At 48.1% G+C, this 23,641-nt stretch overlaps 1 protein-coding gene across 3 annotated transcripts in view; it reads left to right on the forward strand.

The window, feature by feature from the left end:
* The window catches only part of LOC141049655 (integrin alpha-L-like), a 224,562-nt gene that overhangs the window by 24,540 nt on the left and 176,381 nt on the right, over positions 1-23,641 (forward strand). For all 3 annotated transcript variants that reach the window (XM_073546286.1, XM_073546288.1, XM_073546287.1), the window contains exons 4-5: positions 3,300-3,364; positions 12,968-13,082. In XM_073546286.1, coding sequence (XP_073402387.1) covers positions 3,300-3,364; positions 12,968-13,082 — 180 coding nt within the window. The remainder of the gene's footprint in view (positions 1-3,299; positions 3,365-12,967; positions 13,083-23,641) is intronic.

The raw sequence follows: 23,641 nt of genomic DNA on the forward strand, positions 1-23,641 counted from the left end.
GCAGCCCCCGGAGGTGGATGTGGGGGACACATACTTTCCTCCATATTAATGTCTATGGATGTAGATGAGGACAGTGAAGCCCCCGGAGGTGGATGTGGGGGGCACATACTTTCTCCATATTAATGTCTATGGATGTAGATGAGGACAGAGAAGCCCCCGGAGGTGGATGTGGGGGACACATACTTTCCTCCATATTGATGTCTATGGATGTAGATGAGGACAGAGAAGCCCCCCGAGGTGGATGTGGGGGGCACATACTTTCTCCATATTAATGTCTATGGATGTAGATGAGGACAGAGAAGCCCCCGGAGGTGGATGTGGGGGGCACATACTTCCTCCATATTAATGTCTATGGATGATGAGGACAGTGAAGCCCCCGGAGGTGGATGTGGGGGGCACATACTTCCTCCATATTAATGTGTATGGATGTAGTTGAGGACAGAGAAGCCCCCGGAGGTGGATGTGGGGGACACATACTTTCTCCATATTAATGTCTATGGATGTAGATGAGGACAGTGAAGCCCCCGGAGGTGGATGTGGGGGGCACATACTTTCCTCCATATTGATGTCTATGGATGTAGATGAGGACAGTGAAGCCCCCGGAGGTGGATGTGAGGGACCCATACTTTCCTCCATATTGATGTCTATGGATGTAGATGAGGACAGAGAAGCCCCCGGAGGTGGATGTGGGGGCACATACTTCCTCCTTATTAATGTGTATGGATGTAGATGAGGACAGAGAAGCCCCCGGAGGTGGATGTGGGGGACACATACTTTCTCCATATTAATGTCTATGGATGTAGATGAGGACAGAGAAGCCCCCGGAGGTGGATGTGAGGGACCCATACTTTCCTCCATATTGATGTCTATGGATGTAGATGAGGACAGAGAAGCCCCCCGAGGTGGATGTGGGGGGCACATACTTCCTCCATATTAATGTGTATGGATGTAGATGAGGACAGAGCAGCCCCCGGAGGTGGATGTGGGGGACACATACTTTCCTCCATATTAATGTCTATGGATGTAGATGAGGACAGTGAAGCCCCCGGAGGTGGATGTGGGGGGCACATACTTTCTCCATATTAATGTCTATGGATGTAGATGAGGACAGAGAAGCCCCCGGAGGTGGATGTGGGGGACACATACTTTCCTCCATATTGATGTCTATGGATGTAGATGAGGACAGAGAAGCCCCCCGAGGTGGATGTGGGGGGCACATACTTTCTCCATATTAATGTCTATGGATGTAGATGAGGACAGAGAAGCCCCCGGAGGTGGATGTGGGGGGCACATACTTCCTCCATATTAATGTCTATGGATGATGAGGACAGTGAAGCCCCCGGAGGTGGATGTGGGGGGCACATACTTCCTCCATATTAATGTGTATGGATGTAGTTGAGGACAGAGAAGCCCCCGGAGGTGGATGTGGGGGGCACATACTTTCTCCATATTAATGTCTATGGATGTAGATGAGGACAGTGAAGCCCCCGGAGGTGGATGTGGGGGGCACATACTTTCCTCCATATTGATGTCTATGGATGTAGATGAGGACAGAGAATCCCCCCGAGGTGGATGTGGGGGGCACATACTTTCCTCCATATTGATGTCTATGGATGTAGATGAGGACAGAGAAGCCCCCGGAGGTGGATGTGGGGGGCACATACTTTCCTCCATATTAATGTCTATGGATGATGAGGACAGTGAAGCCCCCGGAGGTGGATGTGGGGGGGCACATACTTCCTCCATATTAATGTCTATGGATGTAGATGAGGACAGAGAAGCTCCCGGAGGTGGATGTAGGGGGCACATACTTCCTCCATATTAATGTCTATGGATGATGAGGACAGTGAAGCCCCCGGAGGTGGATGTGGGGGGCACATACTTCCTCCATATTAATGTGTATGGATGTAGATGAGGACAGAGAAGCCCCCGGAGGTGGATGTGGGGGACACATACTTTCCTCCATATTAATGTCTATGGATGTAGATGAGGACAGTGAAGCCCCCGGAGGTGGATGTGGGGGGCACATACTTTCCTCCATATTGATGTCTATGGATGTAGATGAGGACAGAGAAGCCCCCCGAGGTGGATGTGGGGGGCACATACTTTCCTCCATATTGATGTCTATGGATGTAGATGAGGACAGAGAAGCCCCCGGAGGTGGATGTGGGGGGCACATACTTCCTCCATATTAATGTGTATGGATGTAGATGTGGACAGAGAAGCCCCCCGAGGTGGATGTGGGGGGCACATGCTTTCCTCCATATTGATGTCTATGGATGTAGATGAGGACAGTGAAGCCCCCGGAGGTGGATGTGGGGGGCACATACTTCCTCCATATTAATGTGTATGGATGTAGATGAGGACAGAGAAGCCCCCGGAGGTGGATGTGGGGGGCACATACTTTCTCCATATTAATGTCTATGGATGTAGATGAGGACAGAGAAGCCCCCAGAGGTGGATGTGGGGGACACATACTTTCTCCATATTAATGTCTATGGATGTAGATGAGGACAGAGAAGCCCCCGGAGGTGGATGTGGGGGACACATACTTTCTCCATATTAATGTCTATGGATGTAGATGAGGACAGTGAAGCCCCCGGAGGTGGATGTGGGGGGCACATACTTTCTCCATATTAATGTCTATGGATGTAGATGAGGACAGAGAAGCCCCCGGAGGTGGATGTGGGGGGCACATACTTTCTCCATATTAATGTCTATGGATGTAGATGAGGACAGTGAAGCCCCCGGAGGTGGATGTGGGGGGGCACATACTTTCTCCATATTAATGTCTATGGATGTACATGAGGACAGAGAAGCCCCCGGAGGTGGATGTGGGGGGCACATACTTTCTCCATAATGATGTCTATGGATGTAGATGAGGACAGAGAAGCCCCCCGAGGTGGATGTGGGGAGCACATACTTTCCTCCATATTAATGTCTATGGATGTAGATGAGGACAGAGAAGCCCCCGGAGGTGGATGTGGGGGGCACATACTTTCCTCCATATTGATGTCTATGGATGTAGATGAGGACAGAGAAGCCCCCGGAGGTGGATGTGGGGAGCACATACTTTCCTCCATATTAATGTCTATGGATGTAGATGAGGACAGAGAAGCCCTCGGAGGTGGATGTGGGGGGCACATACTTTCCTCCTTATTAATGTCTATGGATGTAGATGAGGACAGAGAAGCCCCTGGAGGAGGATGTGGGGGGCACATACTTTTTTCTGTGCAGTGAGTGTGGTGCTTTTGTACCAGTCGAGGTTTTACAGCATCTCTTCTCTCTTTTGCTCTTAGATCGGGGGAACGCGTCTCACCTCGGCCTGACCCTGGAAGTGGAGCTGGTGTCCCGCCGCTGTCTCGTATGTGACTGCTCGTTCTGTAGTGACAATGGGGGTCTCTTCCACATGCAGCAGTTGCCCCTTGTTGTCCGGGTTTTATTGATGGAAATTGATTGTTCTTTAAATGGCTTTTGTCAGCTCAGAATGATTGTCCGAACCAAGCACAGGCGCTTGAAGTACTGTGACCGGGCCAAACAGGTCAGTGCACCTTCTCAGTGGTTTCCCATCTCTCCCCGTCACCCTCTTATGTGATTGATAGTTTTGGCTTTATAGAGCTAGAAATGGATGGAGATGCAGAAAAAAAGCCGAAATATCGAGCCAGTAATTGAAAACTGTTTGTAAAATTTTCACAGAAAATTAGCCTGATGAAGAGACCTGAGTAGTCTCGAAAGCTTGCAATGTATTACCATCTTTTCAGTTAGCCATTAAAAGGTATCAACTACTGAGGACTCTCAATCCTGAATATTTTTCTCACAGAAAATAGCAAATTTAGCAAATGCATCTGTGGTGCACAAGCTGAGACTTGAATAAGTATTGCAGAAGGAAAGAAAGGAGAAAAGCAGCACAACCCTAATCCTAACCTTAACCCTAACCTCGATCCTAACCCTAACCTCGATCCTAACCTTAACCCTAAACCTATGCTCAATCCTAACGTTAACTCTAACCCTAACCCTAAGGAGGACGATGGCGGTCTTGCATCTGGCTGACGCTTCCATGGTTCCATTCTAAATGTGACGTGTATAACTTATTACACGTCAACTAATAAGAATTCAATATTAAGAAATAGTGATAAAAACATCGTAACAATACAGACATGTCTAATCCGTCGTCTAACCTACAGGACCTCGGGCATCAGTGTCTAAACTCTTGTCTAACCTACGGGACCTCAGGCAGCAGTGTCTAATCTGTCGTCTAACCTAGGACCTCGGGCATCGGTGTCTAAACCGTCGTCTAACCTACGGGACCTCAGGCAGCAGTGTGTAATCTGTCGTCTAACCTACAGGACCTCAAGCATCGATGTCTAATCCGTTGTCTTACCTACGGGACCTCGGGCATCGGTGTGTAATGTCCATTGTCTTCCTTTTTCACCAGTAAACGGTTATAGTCCCTCGTTTGTGGGGTGGTTAATGTGCTCCAAACCAGCTAAATTAAGAACTTTTGGATTAGTGCTAAGACTCATATAGACGACAGATTACACACTGCTGCCTGCGGTCCCGTAGGTTAGACGACAGATTACACACCGATGCCTGAGGTCTTGTAGATTACACTACAGTTTAGGCACCAATGCCCGAGGTCCTGTAGGTTAGACGATGGATTAGACACCGATGCCCGAGGTCCTGTAGGTTAGACGACAGATTAGACACTGATGCCCGAGGTCCTGTAGGTTAGACGACAGATTAGACACCGATGCCTGAGGTCCTGTAGGTTAGACGATGGATTAGACACCGATGCCCGAGGTCCTGTAGGTTAGACGACGGATTAGACACTGATGCCTGAGGTCTTGTAGATTACACAACATTTTAGGCACCAATGCTCGAGGTCCTGTAGGTTAGACGACAGATTACACACCGATGCCTGAGGTCTTGTAGGTTACACAACAGATTAGACACTGATGCCCGAGGTCCTGTAGGTTAGATGACGGATTACACACAGATGCCTGAGGTCCTGTAGATTAGATGACAGGTTAGACACCGATGCCTGAGGTCCCATAGGTTAGACGACGGTTTAGACATCGATGCTTGAGGTACTGTAGGTTAGACGACGGATTACACACAGATGCCCGAGGTCCTGTAGATTACACGACAGTTTAGGCACCGATGCCCGAGGTCCTGTAGGTTAGACGACAGATTACACACCGATGCCTGAGGTCTTGTAGGTTACACAACAGATTAGACACTGATGCCCGAGGTCCTGTAGATTAGATGACAGGTTAGAAACCGATGCCCGAGGTCCTGTAGGTTAGACGACGGATTAGACACTGATGCCCAAGGTCCTGTAGGTTAGACGACAGGTTAGACACGATGCCCGAAGTCCTGTAGGTTAGATGACGGATTACACACAGATGCCCGAGGTCCTGTAGATTACACAACAGTTTAGGCACCGATGCCCGAGGTCCTGTAGGTTAGATGACGGATTAGACATTGATGCCCAAGGTCCTGTAGGTTAGACGACAGGTTAGACACGATGCCTGAGGTCCTGTAGGTTAGACGATGGATTATACATCGACGCTTGAGGTCCTGTAGGTTAGACGATGGATTAGACATCGACGCTTGAGGTCCTGTAGGTTAGACGATGGATTACACACAGATGCCCGAGGTCCTGTAGATTACACGACAGTTTAGGCACCGATGCCCGAAGTCCTGTAGGTTAGACGACGGATTAGACACGGTGCCCGAGGTCCTGTAGGTGTCAGGAACACCGCACTGAACTTGCTCACTGAGCCAGTGCGCATGTCCTGAGTAAAGTGAACTGTGCTCAAAGATACCTGTGGAGCGTGCAGCAGCTGAGTAGATGCGTACTTCAGAACAGCAGGACCTGAAGCATGTGACTGCTGGGGGCGTGGCCTAAACTCCAGAGAGCTATGAGCTGCAAGAGAACTCCTAGCAGGGTAACTACGAGACAAAGTTACCAAGGGGCATAGACAGGGAGGATAGCCAGGACGTAGTCAATGAGTCATACACAGAGATAGCTACAAGGTACAAGAGGGGCGAGCAGAGAGTAGTCAGGTCACAGGCAATGAGTCATACACAGGGAGGATAGCGCAGTACAGAATCAGCAGGCAAACTCACAACGGGAAACAGAACCGGGTCAGAACCATATAAACAAGCTATAAGAACAAACAGGCACAGGCACACAGGGGTCAGCACACTTGGCCAAAGGCAAAAGTATAACTGGCAGGGATTGGAGCTTCCCGGGGGTTTAAGAAGCTCTCCCAGAACCAGAAAGAGGCCACAATCATTAACCCCAGGTGTGCAGGTCAAAACCTGCACTGAGCTCCAGATATTAACCCCTGACGTGCAGCTCAAAAACCTGCACTGGGATCACGACAGTACCCCCCTCTCAACGGGGGGCCTCTGGACCCCCAGGCTTCCCTGGGTACTTGGCATGGAAAGCCCGAACGAGGTGATCTGCATGTACAGAGCGAGCAGGGACCCATGAGCGCTCCTCTGGTCCATATCCCTTCCAGTGGACTAGGTACTGCAAAGAGCAGCGCACCCGCCGAGAGTCCACAATATGTCCGACCTCATACTCCAATTGACCCTCCACCAGCACTGGAGGAACAACAGGCTTGGAGTCCTCTTTCACAGACTCTACGGATTTCAACAGAGAATTATGGAATACATTGGATATTTTTAGGGAGGCAGGGAGACGCAACCTATATGCCACTGGGTTGACTATCTCCATAACCTCGTACGGACCAATGAACTTTGGTCCCAACTTAGCTGATTACCATCAGTGTCTAATCTGTCGTCTAACCTACAGGACCTCGTGCATCAGTGTCTAATCTGTCGTGTAATCTTTAAGTTGATGTTACGTGTGGAAAGCCAAACCTTCTCTCCCACCTGAAACATGTCTCCCAAGGCTCTCTTTTTGTCAGCAAAATATTTATACCTCCCCTGGGCCTGAGAGATATTACGCTGGACTTCAGCCCAGAGGTTTTTTAACCGTTGAACGGACCCCTCTACCCCTGGACAACCGGAATCCACCCGTGAAAACTCCCCAAAATGCGGATTAAACCCATAGTTAATCAGGAATGGGGATAATGTTGGTGGACTGACTCACCCGGTTGTTAAAAGTGAATTCCGCCAACGATAACACATCACACCAATCCTCCTGTTTGGCGGAGGTCAGACACCTGAGAATTTGTTCCAGGGATTGATTGGTGCGTTCTGTCTGACCATTACTCTCCGAGTGATATGCCGACGAGAAGGTGAGTGAGATGCCCAATTTCATACAGAACGCCCTCCAAAATTTGGCCACAAACTGCACACCTCTGTCAGACACAACATTCAGGGGTACCCCATGCAATCGGACCACATGCTGCACAAACAACCTTGATAATGTTTCTGCTGAGGGTAATGCTGCCAAGGGAATGAAATGGGCCTGTTTAGAAAACCTATTCACCACCACCCAGATCATGGTATTGCCCCTGGAAGGTGGAAGGCCGGTAATAAAATCCATGGAAAGATGAGTCCATGGCCTATCAGGAACCGGTAAAGGTATGAGTTCCCGAGCCGGCCGGTTATGCGAGCTTTTGGAACGGGCACACACGCCACAAGCAGAAACAAATTTCTTGACATCGGACCTTAGTGAAGGCCACCAAAACCCCTGGCTACTGCCTCTCTAGTGGCCGTGATACCTGGATGAGCACTCAGCCTAGACTCATGAAACTCATGCAGAAGTCTAGGCCGCAATGAATCTGGAACAAACAGTTTATCCCCTGGCCTGGTTGCCGGAGCTAGGGCCTGAGCCCTTAGAATTTCTTGTTCCAAGTCAGTTGAGACCCCTGCCACTACCACCCCTGGGGGAAGAATGGAGGACGGCGGCTCAGGGGGAGACACTGGGTCAAAACTTCTGGACAGGGCATCCGCTTTAACAATTTTGGACCCTGGTCGAAAAGTAATGGAGAACTGAAATCGTGAAAAAAAAAGTGACCAACGGGCTTGTCTAGGAGTAAGCCTCTTAGCAGATTCAAGGTATGCCAAATTTTTGTGATCCGTGACAACCGTGATAGGGTGAGCCGCCCCTTACAAAAAGTGCCTCCATTCCTCAAACGCCAGCTTGACCGCAAGAAGTTCTCTATTGCCTACATCATAGTTTTTCTCAGCTGAGGAGAACTTCTTGGAGAAGAAGGCACAGGGTTTGAGATTGGTAAGGGTGGCCGGACCCTGGGACAGCACAGCCCCCAACCCCATTTCAGAAGCATCCACCTCCACAATGAATGGTTTGGACGGGTCTGGTTATACCAACACCGGGGCAGACATGAAACATTTCTTAATCGCTGAGAAGGACTCCTTAGTGAGTACAGACCAATTTTTTACATCAGTGCCCTTCTGGGTAAGATCCGTGAGTGGTTTAAGCACTTTTGAGAAACCTTTAATGAATCTTCGATAATAGTTCGCAAATCCTAAGAAGCGCTGGAGCCCCTTGAGATCTCGAGGCTGAACCCAGTCAGCGATCGCCAGCACCTTCTTAGGATCCATACGAAACCCCTCACAGGACACAATCAACCCCAAAAAAGACAGTTCCTGTACAAAAAACGAACATTTTTCCAATTTAGCGAACAATTGGTTCTCCCTGAGTCTCTGGAGAACTGTCTGTAGATGTTGCAAGTGAGATTGGCTGTCCGAGGAATACACTAAAATGTCATCCAAATAAATAATAACAAAACGGCCTATCAGGTCAGAAAACACAACATTGATGAAATTCTGGAAAATAGCGGGCGCATTAGTTAACCCAAACGGCATTACCAGGTTTTCAAAGAGTCCTTCTGATGTGAGGAACGCAGTTTTCCACTCGTCCCCTTCCCGAACCCTTATCAGATTGTAGGCCCCCCGCAGATCTAACTTGGAGAACCATTGGGCACCAGATAACTGGTTACATAGGTCTGGGATGAGGGGAAGCGGGTAAGTGTTCCTAACCGTTATCATGTTCAGTTCCCGAAAGTCGAGGCACGGCCGCAATCCACCATCTTTCTTCTTCACAAAGAAGAATCCTGCTGCCACAGGTGACACAGAAGGCCTGATATGCCCTTTGCGGAGACTCTCAGCTATGTACTCCTTCATGGCTTGGCACTCAGGCCCAGACAAATTGAACAATCGAGCCTTAGGTAACTTGGCTCTGGGTACTAAATCAATGGCGCAATCGTAGGGTCTATGTGGTGGCAGCGCCTCAGCCTCACTTTCGGAAAAAACGTCTTCGAAATCCTTCAGGTACTCCGGAATACCTTCCAGACCGACAGACGACACAGATACGGATTTAACAACGTTAAGAAGATGTCCCCGGTTACCACATTTATCCTTACATCCCCATTGAGTAATCTCCCCTGTAACCCAATCAATGGTAGGATTATGGCATTGAAGCCAAGGCATCCCCAGTACCAGTCCTGCAGGCAAGTTATATAGCACAAGACAACTTAGTTTTTCCACATGAGTGGAACCCACTTTTAGAGAAAAAAGTTCAGACCTGCAACAGATATTGTCCTGGATAAGAGGAGACGAGTCAATTGCCACAAGTTTAACAGGATCCTGAAGCCTGACTGTCCCTATCATATTAAGAGTCATAATTCGGTAATCAGTCAGGTTCACAGCAGAACCACAGTCAACAAAAGCAGTAGTCTGAACCGGACCATTACCAAGTTCCAGTTCCACCTGCAGCACCATTTTTGCACGTGAGGAAAATTGTACCTGAAGGTCTGGGTAGCCTCCTCGACTACTACCCAGACCTAGTCGTTTCCCGCCATCTTGGAGGATGACGGGCAGGAGGGGCAGTCCTTCTTCCAGTGTCTAGATTCCCCACAATAGAAGCACAACTGCTTCTCCTGGCGGCGTCTTCTTTCCTTTTCCTCACAGGTGACAGCGCTCACCTCCATAGCCACAGGAAGAGTCCGGGTCTCATCTCCACTGAAGAATAATGGTGTTTCCCGTTACATAATGCCTCTAGCCCGCAATCCATGCGAGCCGCTTGGGTCATGGCATCCTCCAGGGAGTCAGGCGGAGGATGGAGTGCCAAAGCATCCTTCAGACGTTCACACAGGCCTCTACGGAACAGCCCCCGAAGGGCGGCATCACTCCATGAAATCTCGGGTGCCCAATGTCTGAATTCAGTACAGAACTATTCGGCCGAGTGCTCCCCCTGACAGACACTCATCACCTTGTCCTCAGCCAAACGCACTCTATCAGGCTCATCATAAATAAGCCCTAAGGCTTCAAAAAACGCATCCACAGACATTCTCTCAGGGGCAGAAGAGGAAAGCGAAAATGCCCAGGCTTGTGGGGACCCCCTAAGCAGGGACATAACCACCCCCACCCTCTGTTTCTCATTCCCAGAGGAGCGGGGTCTTAAAGAGAAAAAGAGCTTAAAGCCCTCCTTAAATGCCCTGAAATCATCTTTGTTACCAGAAAACATATCTGGCAATTTAACCGGGGATTCAGGTGGGACTAAAACGACATCTCTATTCCCCACCTGCTGGAAGCCTGCGGAAAGTACCCCCTGAACTGAGTCCTCCACCCGCCGTTGGGACTGGGCCAGAGCTTGGTGTTCCAAACTAAGCTTCTGCAGTGACTGAGTCAAGCATTTCACCTGCTCAGATAAAGCATACATTGGGTCCATGCTGCAGAAGTGAGAGAAAAAAAAATAGCAGGCCAGTTATAATGTCAGGAACACCGCACTGAACTTGCTCACTGAGCCAGTGCACGTGTCCTGAGTAAAGCGAAACAGTGCTCAAAGATACCTGTGGAGCGGGCAGCAGCCGAGTAGATGCGTACTTCAGAGCCGCAGGACCTGAAGCATGTGACTGCTAGGGGCGTGGCCTAAACTCCAGAGAGCTAGGAGCTGCAAGAGAACTCCTAGCAGGGTAACTGCGAGACAAAGTTACCAAGGGGCATAGACAGGGAGAATAGTCAGGACGTAGCCAGTGAGTCACACACAGAGATAGCTGCAAGGTACAAGAGGGGTGAGCAGAGAGTAGTCAGATCACAGGCAATGAGTCATACACAGAGAGGGTAGCACAGTACAGAATCAACAGGCAAACTCACAACGAGGAACAGAACCGGGTCAGAACCATATAAACAAGCTATAATAACAAACAGGCACACAGGGGTCAGCACACTCGGCCAAAGGCAAAAGTATAACTGGCAGGGATTGGAGCTTCCCAGAGGTTTAAGAAGCTCTCCCAGAACCAGAAAGAGGCCACAATCATTAACCCCAGGTGTGCAGGTCGAAACCTGCACTGAGCTCCAGATATTAACCCCTGACGTGCAAAAACCTGCACTGGGATCAGTAGGTTAGACGGATTAGACACGATGCCCGAGGTCCTGTAGGTTAGACGACGGATTAGACACGATGCCAGAGGTCCTGTAGGTTAGACGACGGATTAGACACTGATGCCCGAGGTCCTGTAGGTTAGACAACAGATTAGACACCAATGCCCAGGTCCTGTATGTTAGACTACGGATTAGACACGATGCCCGAGGTCCTGTAGGTTAGACGACGGATTAGACACCGATGCCCGAGGTCCTGTAGGTTAGACGACAGATTAGACACCGATGCCCGAGGTCCTGTAGGTTAGACAACAGATTAGACACCGATGCCCGAGGTCCTGTAGGTTAGACGACGGATTAGACACGATGTCCGAGGTCCTGTAGGTTAGACGACGGATTAGACATGTCTGTATTGCTATGGTGTTTTTATTACTGTTATAATAAGGAACCTCCCATTCAGGACGTGAATACACGTCACTTTTAGGGTGGACCCATAGAAGCGTCAGCCAAATACGAAACGGCCGTCATCCACCTTACGCCACTAATCTCCCTCACCCACATGCCGCATGCCATGTAACCAATGTCCACAGGTTGTGAAATTAAGGACTTTCAGCCATGAAGATCCGGTGACTGCTGCTTTTCTCTTTTCTTTCCTTCTGCAGCAAAGGGTCGAGATAGATGGCAAACAAGTAGGTGGGAAGGTGCACAGAACTGCTTGGCCGCACCATGGTGCACTGAGCTTGTGTGCTTGGTTTGGAGTCTGGACAGTCATTCTGAGCTAACAGAGGCTCTTCATTGTCTCTCATTTGTGGTGATCTCTGGATCTGCTCCTCAGTCACAAAGATGAACATTAATGTCCAGAACCCCATCGCACAGGAAGCTCACACTGCTACTCATGCCATGGCGCCAGAGACGTCTATTAGAGAGGGTCACATCACATCTACATGGGGCGATAGGAGGAGACAACCACTGTCCAGGAGGAACACCTGAAGGACAAGAGATGATGGAAGACATTTATAAGAAGCCAGATCTTCATCCCATAGAAGTTCTCGCCACCTCAGTGCGGGGAGCGACCATTAGAGAGAAGGTACATGACGTGTATGGGGTATCATGAGGATACATCACTCTCCAAGAGGAATATTAGTGGAAAACTGAGAATTGCAGGTAAACCCCTGGCAAACCAGGACCACAAGACTCGACCAAAATAGTTTTTTTGCTCAAAAAACTTGATGCCTACAGTGTAAAGGATGTTGGTTGAGATGGTTATGGACCACAGGGAGCATTTGATCAGCAGAAGCTGCTACCTACAGTGTAAAGCAAGGTCATCGCAGGGATCTTCTGGATTGGGACTGCATCAGTGTCAGTGACCCCACTAAGGAATGGTTGAGAAAAAATCATGGTGGTTTCCTGAATATCAAAGCCTAGATGTAATTTCATCACAAATGGAAAATTCACCAAGAAGGAGGAAAAACATCTCCTGCTGTATGTCGGTGATGTATCGGGGCCGAAGGATCTGTGCAGTGTGACTGAGGAGCAGATAGAAACTTCCCATTGGGACACATTCTCGGTCCTGAAACACCGTCTGTCCCAGACGGTCTCCGAGTATCCAACATTCTGATCCGTCTCATCTGTTCGCCTCCAGGTTTGTGGCTTTGCAGAACCTCATGACTGTTCCCAGACCCTGTACACAAATGGTGCCTGCTACACTGTGGACTCCGGTCTCACAGCATCTGAGATGAGTACCCCTGGTTATCAAGGTGGGTACTTCAAGACCTGTGTCTTCCTTTGTCCTCGCCTACTGTCTTCTTTTCTATTAGCCTGTGTCTTCCTTTGTCCTCACCTACTGCCTGTCTTCTTCTCTATTAGCCTGTGTCTTCCTCTGTCCTCACCTACTGCCTGTGTTCTTCTCTCTTAGCCAGTGTCTTCCTCTGTCCTCACCTACTGCCTGTCGTCTTCTCTCTTAGCCTGTGTCTTCCTTTGTCCTCGCTTATTGTCTGTCTTCTTCTCTCTTAGCCTATGTTTTACTCTGTCGTCCCCTACTGCCTGTCTTCTTCTCTCTTAGCCTGTGTCTTCCTCTGTCGTCCCCTACTGCCTGTCTTCTTCTCTCTTAGCCTGTGTCTTCCTCTGTCCTCACCTACTGCCTGTCTTCTTCTCTCTTAGCCTGTGTCTTCCTCTGTCCTCCCCTACTGCCTGTCTTCTCTCTTAGCCTGTGTCTTCCTCTGTCCTCACCTACTGCCTGTCTTCTTCTCTCTTAGCCTGTGTCTTCCTCTGTCCTCACCTACTGCCTGTCTTCTTCTCTCTTAGCCTGTCTCTTCCTCTGTCCTCACCTGCTGCCTGTCTTCTTCTCTCTTAGCCTGTGTCTTCCTCTGTCCTCACCTACTGCCTGTCTTCTTCTCTCTTAGCCTGTGTCTTCCTCTGTCCTCACCTGCTGCCTGTCTTCTTCTCTCTTAGCCTGTGTCTTCCTCTGTCCTCACCTACTGTCTGTCTTCTTCTCTCTTATCCTGTGTCTTCCTCTGACCTCACCTACTGCCTGTCTTCTTCTCTCTTAGCCTGTGTCTTCCTCTGTCCTCACCTACTGCCTGTCTTCTTCTCTCTTATCCTGTGTCTTCCTCTGTCCTCACCTGCTGCCTGTCTTCTTCTCTCTTAGCCTGTGTCTTCCTCTGTCCTCACCTGCTGCCTGTCTTCTTCTCTCTTAGCCTTTGTCTTCCTCTGTGCTCCCCTACTGCCTGTCTTCTTCTCTCTTAGCCTGTGTCTTCCTCTGTCCTCCCTACGCCTGTCTTCTTCTCTCTTAGCCTGTGTCTTCCTCTGTCCTCACCTAATGCATGTCTTCTTCTCTCTTAGCCTGTGTCTTCCTCTGTGCTCACCTACTGTCTGTCTTCTCTCTTATCCTGTGTCTTCCTTTGTCCTCGCCTACTGTCTGTCTTCTTCAAATTCAAACTCAAATAGGCTTTATTGGCAGGACCAAAATACAATTAGTGTTGCCAAAGCAAGAAAAGAAGTGTGGCAGGGGAGTGGATTAGGGTAGTGGGGATGGGGTGTTGGGGGCAAAATTTGGGGAGTGATTGTCCATTTGGAGGTCTTTAGTTCCTCTCATCTTATGACATGTGGTGACATATTGGGCGGCGACCTCCACCATTGATTCTTTTTCCCCCAGTAGGATGCAGAGTTTCCTCTCCTTGTCCATGGATGGGAAGTCTGGGGTATGGGTGGTAAGTTTCTGGAAGTGGGAGTCCCTCACTGCTGAGTATTTGTTGCAGTGCAGCAGGAAATGCACCTCATCTTCCAGAGCCCCCTGCTATAAAAAAGGGGGAGACAGAAGCGCACAATAGGGTCTTATCCAATGATATAAACGTTTCACAGATATGGATCCACTCACCTGGTTCAGTTGTGTGGAGCACAACAACCATAAGCACAAATGGGCAGGATCCGATGAACTGCAGCAATCAGCCGGTCACTAGAATTGCATATATAGGAAGGAGGAGAAGTCCGGCTTTCAGGATCGCGCTGTTCCAGTCCAAAGTTCACAAGGAGTTAATCCAAGGACCAAGCAGTGATTATAACTTTCTTTTTATTCCATAAACTCTATGCGTTTCGGGTACACACTGGACACTTCCTCAGGAGCAAAGTTACACTGGCATCACATTCCATTCTCCTTATATACTAACTCCCCCAGGAAGTGAGGTAGATGCTCATTGCACTTAAGAAAAAAAAAAAATTCACACATAACTATCAACATAATGTAAAATCACAAAAATCACTAAAATTCATCTATAAAACACACTTATATAAAAACACACAAATGTAAAACTTCACACTAGAAAAAGTGTAAAACATTATAATAAAATTATGATTATACTCAATAAAAATCTAAAATTCTTGGTACATCATATCAATTAGCAGAACAACATTCACAAATCTCTTATATAACTGCACTTATATTTTCCTTTCAGTATTAACCCTTCATTCAACATATTATACTTTCCTTATATTTCAGGCAGATGATCATATATTAATTAATGCGGATTCGATCCGGCACAGCAGACCCATGCTCTGCACTCAAGAAACGTTTCTGTTCTCTCAGCCAAAGGCTCCACATCTCCAGAGCTGTCAGTTCCTTTTCAAGGCACCAGCCAACTATTCCAATCATAGTAAAATGCCGCCGATTGTATCTCTTTATATGTTAGCGATATGATCATTCCCTTGCTGTAATGTTATAGCACGGACATCACACAATTATCAGATGCCAATACTACTCTAATCCTTAGCAGACAAATATGCAGAGCACCAAAATTATTTAAAGATGTCAGAATTATTTTTTTCCCTTCATTAAAAAAGACGGTATATCATCTTGAAAGGATTGTTTCTTCTTTTGTTCACTACTGTTACATTTTGGAAGAAAAGGGACCAAACTGCTCTGATTTTTAGAGTTATCAATAATACACATTTTGTTCAACTCTTGTGAGTTGTCACATACAATGGACTCCTTCTCTGCAACTGCAATATCTGTCGCTCCCACAATTAAATTATCATCCAACCCCACTTGGGGGAGAATATAAATATTTTCTCTATGATCATCAATTTTATCCAGGAGATTGCTCTTCATGTTATCATCTGAAAAATTAATCATATCCGGGGGTTCAATCCTCATAGGAGTCATAGGAGGTGGCAAGCTTTTATTTCCAGGACTAACCTTTAAAAGATCCTCTACTCTTAGAAATATACTGGCCCCCAGTCGCCTGAAAAAAGAAAAAATTAGGGATGAACAGTGCAAAAAACCAGGAGTCTTTAAATGTAATACCGCTCGGTGTCTGTGCTGTGGCATGATTGTGCATAATATGACCACATTCAGATCAATTCAGAATAATAAGGTGTTTGATATAAAGTTTTCCCTGAATTGTAAAAGTAGTTTTGTGATATATCTGATAGAATGCGAATGTGGTTTACAGTATGTGGGTAAAACCACACAAGAACTGCATAACCGCATGAATTCCCACAGACACAATATAATTGAAGGTTTTATGTTCCATGGAGTATCAAAACATTGCACTATAAGACATGGGAAGAAACCATGTATTAAAGTGGCCCCAATTGATTATGTTTCAGAGGACACTGTGAACAGGAGGGTCATTCTGATGAGAAAGGAAATTTACTGGATTCATAGGTTGCAGACTCTGCAACCATACGGTTTAAATAAAATATCTGACATCTTTAAATAATTTTGGTGCTCTGCATATTTGTCTGCTAAGGATTGGAGTAGTATTGGCATCTGATAATTGTGTGATGTCCATGCTATAACATTACAGCAAGGGAATGATCATAGCGCTAACATATAAAGAGATACAATCGGCGGCATTTTACTATGATTGAAATAGTTGGCTGGTGCCTTGAAAAGGAACTGACAGCTCTGGAGATGTGGAGCCTTTGGCTGAGAGAACAGAAACGTTTCTTGGTCTGCTGCGCAGGATCGAATCCGCATAGGAGCACATACATTAATTAGTATATGATCGTCTGCCTGAAATATAAGAAAAGTATAATATGTTGAATGAAGGGTTAATACTGAAAGGAAAATATAAGTGCAGTTATATAAGAGATTTGTGAATGTTGTTCTGCTAATTGATATGATGTACCAAGAATTTTAGACTTTTATTGAGTATAATCATAATTTTATTATAATGTTTTACACTTTTTCTAGTGTGAAGTTTTACATATGTGTGTTTTTATATAAGTGTGTTTTATAGATGAATTTTAGTGATTTTTGTGATTTTACATTATGCTGATACTTATGTGTGAATTTTTTTAAGTGCAATGATCACCTACCTCACTTCCTGGGGGAGTTAGTATATAAGGAGAATGGAATGTGATGCCAGTGTAACTTTGCTCCTGAGGAAGTGTACAGTGTGTACACGAAACGCGTAGAGTTTATGGAATAAAAAGAAAGTTATAATCACTGCTTGGTCCTTGGATTAACTCCTTGTGAACTTTGGACTGGAACAGCGCGATCCTGAGAGCCCCCTGCTGGCAGTGCTGGCACAGTCTGTTCTCTCGTGCCTTGTATGTCTGTCGGTGCCTCCCTGTTTCCACCTCTAGGTTGTGGGCGCTTAATCTGTATATACTCAGGGTCTGCCTGTCTTTGGGGTGGCGTAGCCTTTCCAGGTATGGAGCCAGAGTGTAGTCCCTCCACAGTGACCGGTAGATGGTGAGTTTCTGGGAGTTCTCCAATTCACTCTTCCAACCCTCTATGTATTGCATCTTGCAGCTCTCTGAGATCTCTTTTATTTGGGCTTTAGTTAGGGTGTGTTGCTGACTTTGGTTGAGCTGGCTGCCGAGGTTCCTGGCTTGCTCTTGGCTCTGGCTCAGCAGGGCTTTATGATGGTAGGAGCTGGGGTTGCTGTTCTGTATATGCGCCTGGTGTGATAGCGCCCTCTTGTGTATAGTGAGCCATAAGGGGAATCGGCCCAGCTCTGCCCGACAGGCTATGTTTGAGGTGCTGCGATGTACCTAGAGGAGATATTTGCAGAACTTCTCTCTTAGCCCGTGTCTTCCTCTGTCCTCCCCTACTGCCTGTCTTCTTCTCTCTTAGCCCATGTCTTCCTCTATCCTCCCCTACTGCCTGTCTTCTTCTCTCTTAGCCTGTGTCTTCCTCTGACCTCACCTACTGCCTGTCTTCTTCTCTCTTAGCCTGTGTCTTCCTCTGTCCTTACCTACTGCCTGTCTTCTCTCTTAGCCTGTGTCCTCCTCTGTCCTCACCTACTGCCTGTCTTCTTCTCTCTTAGCCTGTGTCTTCCTCTGTCCTCACCTACTGCCTGTCTTCTTCTCTCTTAGCCTGTGTTTTCCTCTGTCCTCACCTACTGCCTGTCTTCTTCTCTCTTAGCCTTTGTTTTCCTCTGTCCTCACCTACTGCCTGTCTTCTTCTCTCTTAGCATGTGTCTTCCTCTGTCCTCACCTACTGCCTGTCTTCTTCTCTCTTAGCCTGTGTCTTCCTCTGTCCTCACCTACTGCCTGTCTTCTTCTCTCTTAGCCTGTGTTTTCCTCTGTCCTCACCTACTGCCTGTCTTCTTCTGTCTTAGCCTGTGTTTTCCTCTGTCCTCACCTACTGCCTATCTTCTTCTGTCTTAGCCTGTTTTCCTCTGTCCTCACCTACTGCCTGTCTTCTTCTCTCTTAGCCTTTGTTTTCCTCTGTCCTCACCTACTGCCTGTTTTCTTCTCTCTTAGCATGTGTCTTCCTCTGTCCTCACCTACTGCCTGTCTTCTTCTCTATTAGCCTGTGTCTTCCTCTGTCCTCACCTACTGCCTGTCTTCTTCTCTATTAGCCTGTGTCTTCCTCTGTCCTCACCTACTGCCTGTCTTCTTCTCTCTTAGCCTGTGTCTTCCTCTGTCCTCACCTACTGCTTGTCTTCTTCTCTCTTAGCCTGTGTTTTCCTCTGTCCTCACCTACTGCCTGTCTTCTTCTCTCTTAGCCTGTGTCTTCCTCTGTCCTCACCTACTGCCTGTCTTCTTCTCTCTTAGCCTGTGTCTTCCTCTGTCCTCACCTACTGCCTGTCTTCTTCTCTCTTAGCCTGTGTTTTCCTCTGTCCTCACCTACTGCCTATCTTCTTCTGTCTTAGCCTGTTTTCCTCTGTCCTCACCTACTGACTGTCTTCTTCTCTATTAGCCTGTGTCTTCCTCTGTGCTCCCCTACTGCCTGTCTTCTTCTCTCTTAGCCTGTGTCTGCATCTGTCCTCACCTACTGCCTGTCTTCTCTCTTAGCCTGTGTCTTCCTCTGTCCTCACCTACTGCCTGTCTTCTTCTCTCTTAGCCTGTGTTTTCCTCTGTCCTCACCTACTGCCTGTCTTCTTCTGTCTTAGCCTGTGTTTTCATTTGTCCTCACCTACTGCCTGTCTTCTTCTCTCTTAGCCTGTGTCTTCCTCTGTGCTCCCCTACTGCCTGTCTTCTTCTTTTAGCCTGTGTTTTCCTATGTTCTCACCTACTGCCAGTCTTCTTCTCTCTTAGCCTGTGTCCTCCTCTGTCCTCACCTACTGCCTGTCTTCTTCTCTCTTAGCCTGTGTCTTCCTCTGTCCTCACCTACTGCCTGTCTTCTTCTCTATTAGCCTGTGTCTTCCTCTGTCCTCACCTACTGCCTGTCTTCTTCTCTCTTAGCCTGTGTTTTCCTCTGTCCTCACCTACTGCCAGTCTTCTTCTCTCTTAGCCTGTGTTTTCCTCTGTCCTCACCTACTGCCTGTCTTCTTCTGTCTTAGCCTGTGTTTTCCTCTGTCCTCTCCTACTGCCTGTCTTCTTCTCTCTTAGCCTGTGTCTTCCTCTGTGCTCCCCTACTGCCTGTCTTCTTCTCTCTTAGCCTGTGTCTGCCTCTGTCCTCACCTACTGCCTGTCTTCTCTCTTAGCCTGTGTCTTCCTCTGTCCTCACCTACTGCCTGTCTTCTTCTCTCTTAGCCTGTGTTTTCCTCTGTCCTCACCTACTGCCTGTCTTCTTCTGTCTTAGCCTGTTTTCCTCTGTCCTCACCTACTGAATGTCTTCTTCTCTCTTAGCCTGTGTCTTCCTCTGTGCTCCCCTACTGCCTGTCTTCTTCTTTTAGCCTGTGTTTTCCTCTGTTCTCACCTACTGCCTGTCTTCTTCTCTCTTAGCCTGTGTTTTCCTCTGTCCTCACCTACTGCCTGTCTTCTCTCTTAGCCTGTGTCTTCCTCTGTGCTCCCCTACTGCCTGTCTTCTCTCTTAGCCTGTGTCTTCCTCTGACCTCACCTACTGCCTGTCTTCTTCTCTCTTAGCCTGTGTCTTCCTCTGTCCTCACCTACTGCCTGTCTTCTTCTCTCTTAGCCTGTGTCTTCCTCTTTCCTCACCTACTGTCTGTCTTCTTCTCTCTTATCCTGTGTCTTCCTTTGTCCTCACCTACTGCCTGTCTTCTTCTCTCTTAGCCTGTGTTTTCCTCTGTCCTCACCTACTGCCTGTCTTCTTCTCTCTTAGCCTGTGTTTTCCTCTGTCCTCACCTACTGCCTGTCTTCTTCTGTCTTAGCCTGTGTTTTCCTCTGTCCTCACCTACTGCCTGTCTTCTTCTCTCTTAGCCTGTGTCTTCCTCTGTGCTCCCCTACTGCCTGTCTTCTTCTCTCTTAGCCTGTGTCTGCCTCTGTTCTCACCTACTGCCTGTCTTCTCTCTTAGCCTGTGTCTTCCTCTGTCCTCACCTACTGCCTGTCTTCTTCTCTCTTAGCCTGTTTTCCTCTGTCCTCACCTCCTGCCTGTCTTCTCCTGTCTTAGCCTGTGTCTTCCTCTGTCCTCACCTACTGCCTGTCTTCTTCTCTCTTAGCCTGTGTCTTCCTCTGTCCTCACCTACTGCCTGTCTTCTTCTCTCTTAGCCTGTGTCTTCCTCTGTCCTCCCCTACTGCCTGTCTTCGTCTCTCTTAGCCTGTGTCTTCCTCTGACCTCACCTACTGCCTGTCTTCTTCTGTCTTAGCCTGTGTTTTCCTCTGTCCTCACCTACTGCCTGTCTTCTTCTCTCTTAGCCTGTGTCTTCCTCTGACCTCCCCTACTGCCTGTCTTCTTCTCTCTTAGCCTGTGTTTTCCTCTGTCCTCACCTACTGCCTGTCTTCTTCTGTCTTAGCCTGTGTTTTCCTCTGTCCTCACCTACTGCCTGTCTTCTTCTCTCTTAGCCTGTGTCTTCCTCTGTCCTAACCTACTGCCTGTCTTCTTCTCTCTTAGTCTGTGTCTTCCTCTGTCCTCACCTACTGCCTGTCTTCTTCCCTCTTAGCCTGTTTTCCTCTGTCCTCACCTACTGCCTGTCTTCTTCTGTCTTAGCCTGTGTTTTCCTCTGTCCTCACCTACTGCCTGTCTTCTTCTCTCTTAGCCTGTGTCTTCCTCTGTGCTCCCCTACTGCCTGTCTTCTTCTCTCTTAGCCTCTGTCTTCCTCTGTCCTCCCCTACTGCCTGTCTTCTTCTCTCTTAGCCTGTGTCTTCCTCTGACCTCACCTACTGCCTTTCTTCTCTCTTAGCCTGTGTCCTCCTCTGTCCTCACCTACTGCCTGTCTTCTTCTCTCTTAGCCTGTGTTTTCCTCTGTCCTCACCTACTGCCTGTCTTCTTCTGTCTTAGCCTGTGTTTTCCTCTGTCCTCACCTACTGCCTGTCTTCTTCTCTCTTAGCCTGTGTCTTCCTCTGTCCTAACCTACTGCCTGTCTTCTTCTCTCTTAGTCTGTGTCTTCCTCTGTCCTCACCTACTGCCTGTCTTCTTCCCTCTTAGCCTGTTTTCCTCTGTCCTCACCTACTGCCTGTCTTCTTCTGTCTTAGCCTGTGTTTTCCTCTGTCCTCACCTACTGCCTGTCTTCTTCTCTCTTAGCCTGTGTCTTCCTCTGTGCTCCCCTACTGCCTGTCTTCTTCTCTCTTAGCCTCTGTCTTCCTCTGTCCTCCCCTACTGCCTGTCTTCTTCTCTCTTAGCCTGTGTCTTCCTCTGTCCTCACCTACTGCCTTTCTTCTCTCTTAGCCTGTGTCCTCCTCTGTCCTCACCTACTGCCTGTCTTCTTCTCTCTTAGCCTGTGTCTTCCTCTGTCCTCACCTACTGCCTGTCTTCTTCTCTCTTAGCCTGTGTTTTCCTCTGTCCTCACCTACTGCCTGTCTTCTTCTCTCTTAGCCTGTGTCTTCCTCTGTGCTCCCCTACTGCCTTTCTTCTCTCTTAGCCTGTGTCTTCCTCTGTCCTCACCTACTGCCTGTCTTCTTCTTCTTAGCCTGTGTTTTCCTCTGTCCTCACCTACTGCCTGTCTTCTTCTCTCTTAGCCTGTGTCTTCCTCCATCCTCACCTACTGCCTGTCTTCTTCTGTCTTAGCCTGTGTTTTCCTCTGTCCTCACCTACTGCCTGTCTTCTTCTCTCTTAGGCAGTAGGGGAGCACAGAGGAAGACACAGGCTAAGAGAGAAGACAGGCAGTAGGTGAGGACAGAGGAAAACACAGGCTAAGAAAGAAGAAGACAGGCAGTAGGTGAGGACAGAGGAAGACGCAGGCTAAGAGAGAAGACAGGCAGTAGGGGAGCACAGAGGAAGACACAGGCTGTCTTCTCTCTTAGCCTGTGTCTTCCTCTGTCCTCACCTACTGCCTGTCTTCTTCTTTCTTAGCCTGTGTTTTCCTCTGTCCTCACCTACTGCCTGTCTTCTTCTCTCTTAGCCTGTGTCTTCCTCTGTCCTCACCTACTGCCTGTCTTCTTCTCTCTTAGCCTGTGTCTTCCTCTGTCCTCACCTACTGCCTGTCTTCTCTCTTAGCCTGTGTCCTCCTCTGTCCTCACCTACTGCCTGACTTCTTCTCTCTTAGCCTGTGTTTTCCTCTGTCCTCACCTACTGCCTGTCTTCTTCTGTCTTAGCCTGTGTTTTCCTCTGTTCTCACCTACTGCCTGTCTTCTTCTTTTCTCTTAGCCTGTGTCTTCCTCTGTCCTCACCTACTGCCTGTCTTCTCTCTTAGCCTGTGTTTTCCTCTGTCCTCACCTACTGCCTGTCTTCTTCTCTCTTAGCCTTTGTCTTCCTCTGTCCTCACCTACTGCCTGTCTTCTTCTCTCTTAGCCTGTGTCTTCCTCTGTCCTCACCTACTGCCTGTCTTCTCTCTTAGCCTGTGTCTTCCTCTGTCCTCGCCTTCTGCCTGTCTTCTTCTCTCTTAGCCTGTGTCTTCCTCTGACCTCACCTACTGCCTGTCTTCTTCTGTCTTAGCCTGTTTTCCTCTGTCCTCACCTACTGCCTGTCTTCTCTCTTAGCCTGTGTCTTCCTCTGTGCTCCCCTACTGCCTGTCTTCTTCTCTCTTAGCCTGTGTTTTCCTCTGTCCTCACCTACTGCCTGTCTTCTGTCTTAGCCTGTGTCTGCATCTGTACTCACCTACTGCCTGTCTTCTGTCTTAGCCTGTGTCTTCCTCTGTCCTCACCTACTGCCTGTCTTCTTTTCTCTTAGCCTGTGTTTTCCTCTGTCCTCACCTTCTGCCTGTCTTCTTCTCTCTTAGCCTGTGTCTTCCTCTGTGCTCCCCTACTGCCTGTCTTTTTCTTTTAGCCTGTGTTTTCCTCTGTTCTCACCTACTGCCAGTCTTCTTCTCTCTTAGCCTGTGTCCTCCTCTGTCCTCACCTACTGCCTGTCTTCTTCTCTCTTAGCCTGTGTCTTCCTCTGTCCTCACCTACTGCCTGTCTTCTTCTCTATTAGCCTGTGTCTTCCTCTGTCCTCACCTACTGCCTGTCTTCTTCTCTTTTAGCCTGTGTCTTCCTCTGTCCTCACCTACTGCCTGTCTTCTTCTCTCTTAGCCTGTGTTTTCCTCTGTCCTCACCTACTGCCTGTCTTCTTCTGTCTTAGCCTGTGTTTTCCTCTGTCCTCACCTA

The sequence above is a fragment of the Dendrobates tinctorius genome, unplaced genomic scaffold, assembly GCF_039654945.1.
Source record: "Dendrobates tinctorius isolate UK_male_01 unplaced genomic scaffold, ASM3965494v1 ptg000146l, whole genome shotgun sequence".
In the NCBI taxonomy this organism is placed as follows: Eukaryota; Metazoa; Chordata; class Amphibia; order Anura; family Dendrobatidae; genus Dendrobates; species Dendrobates tinctorius.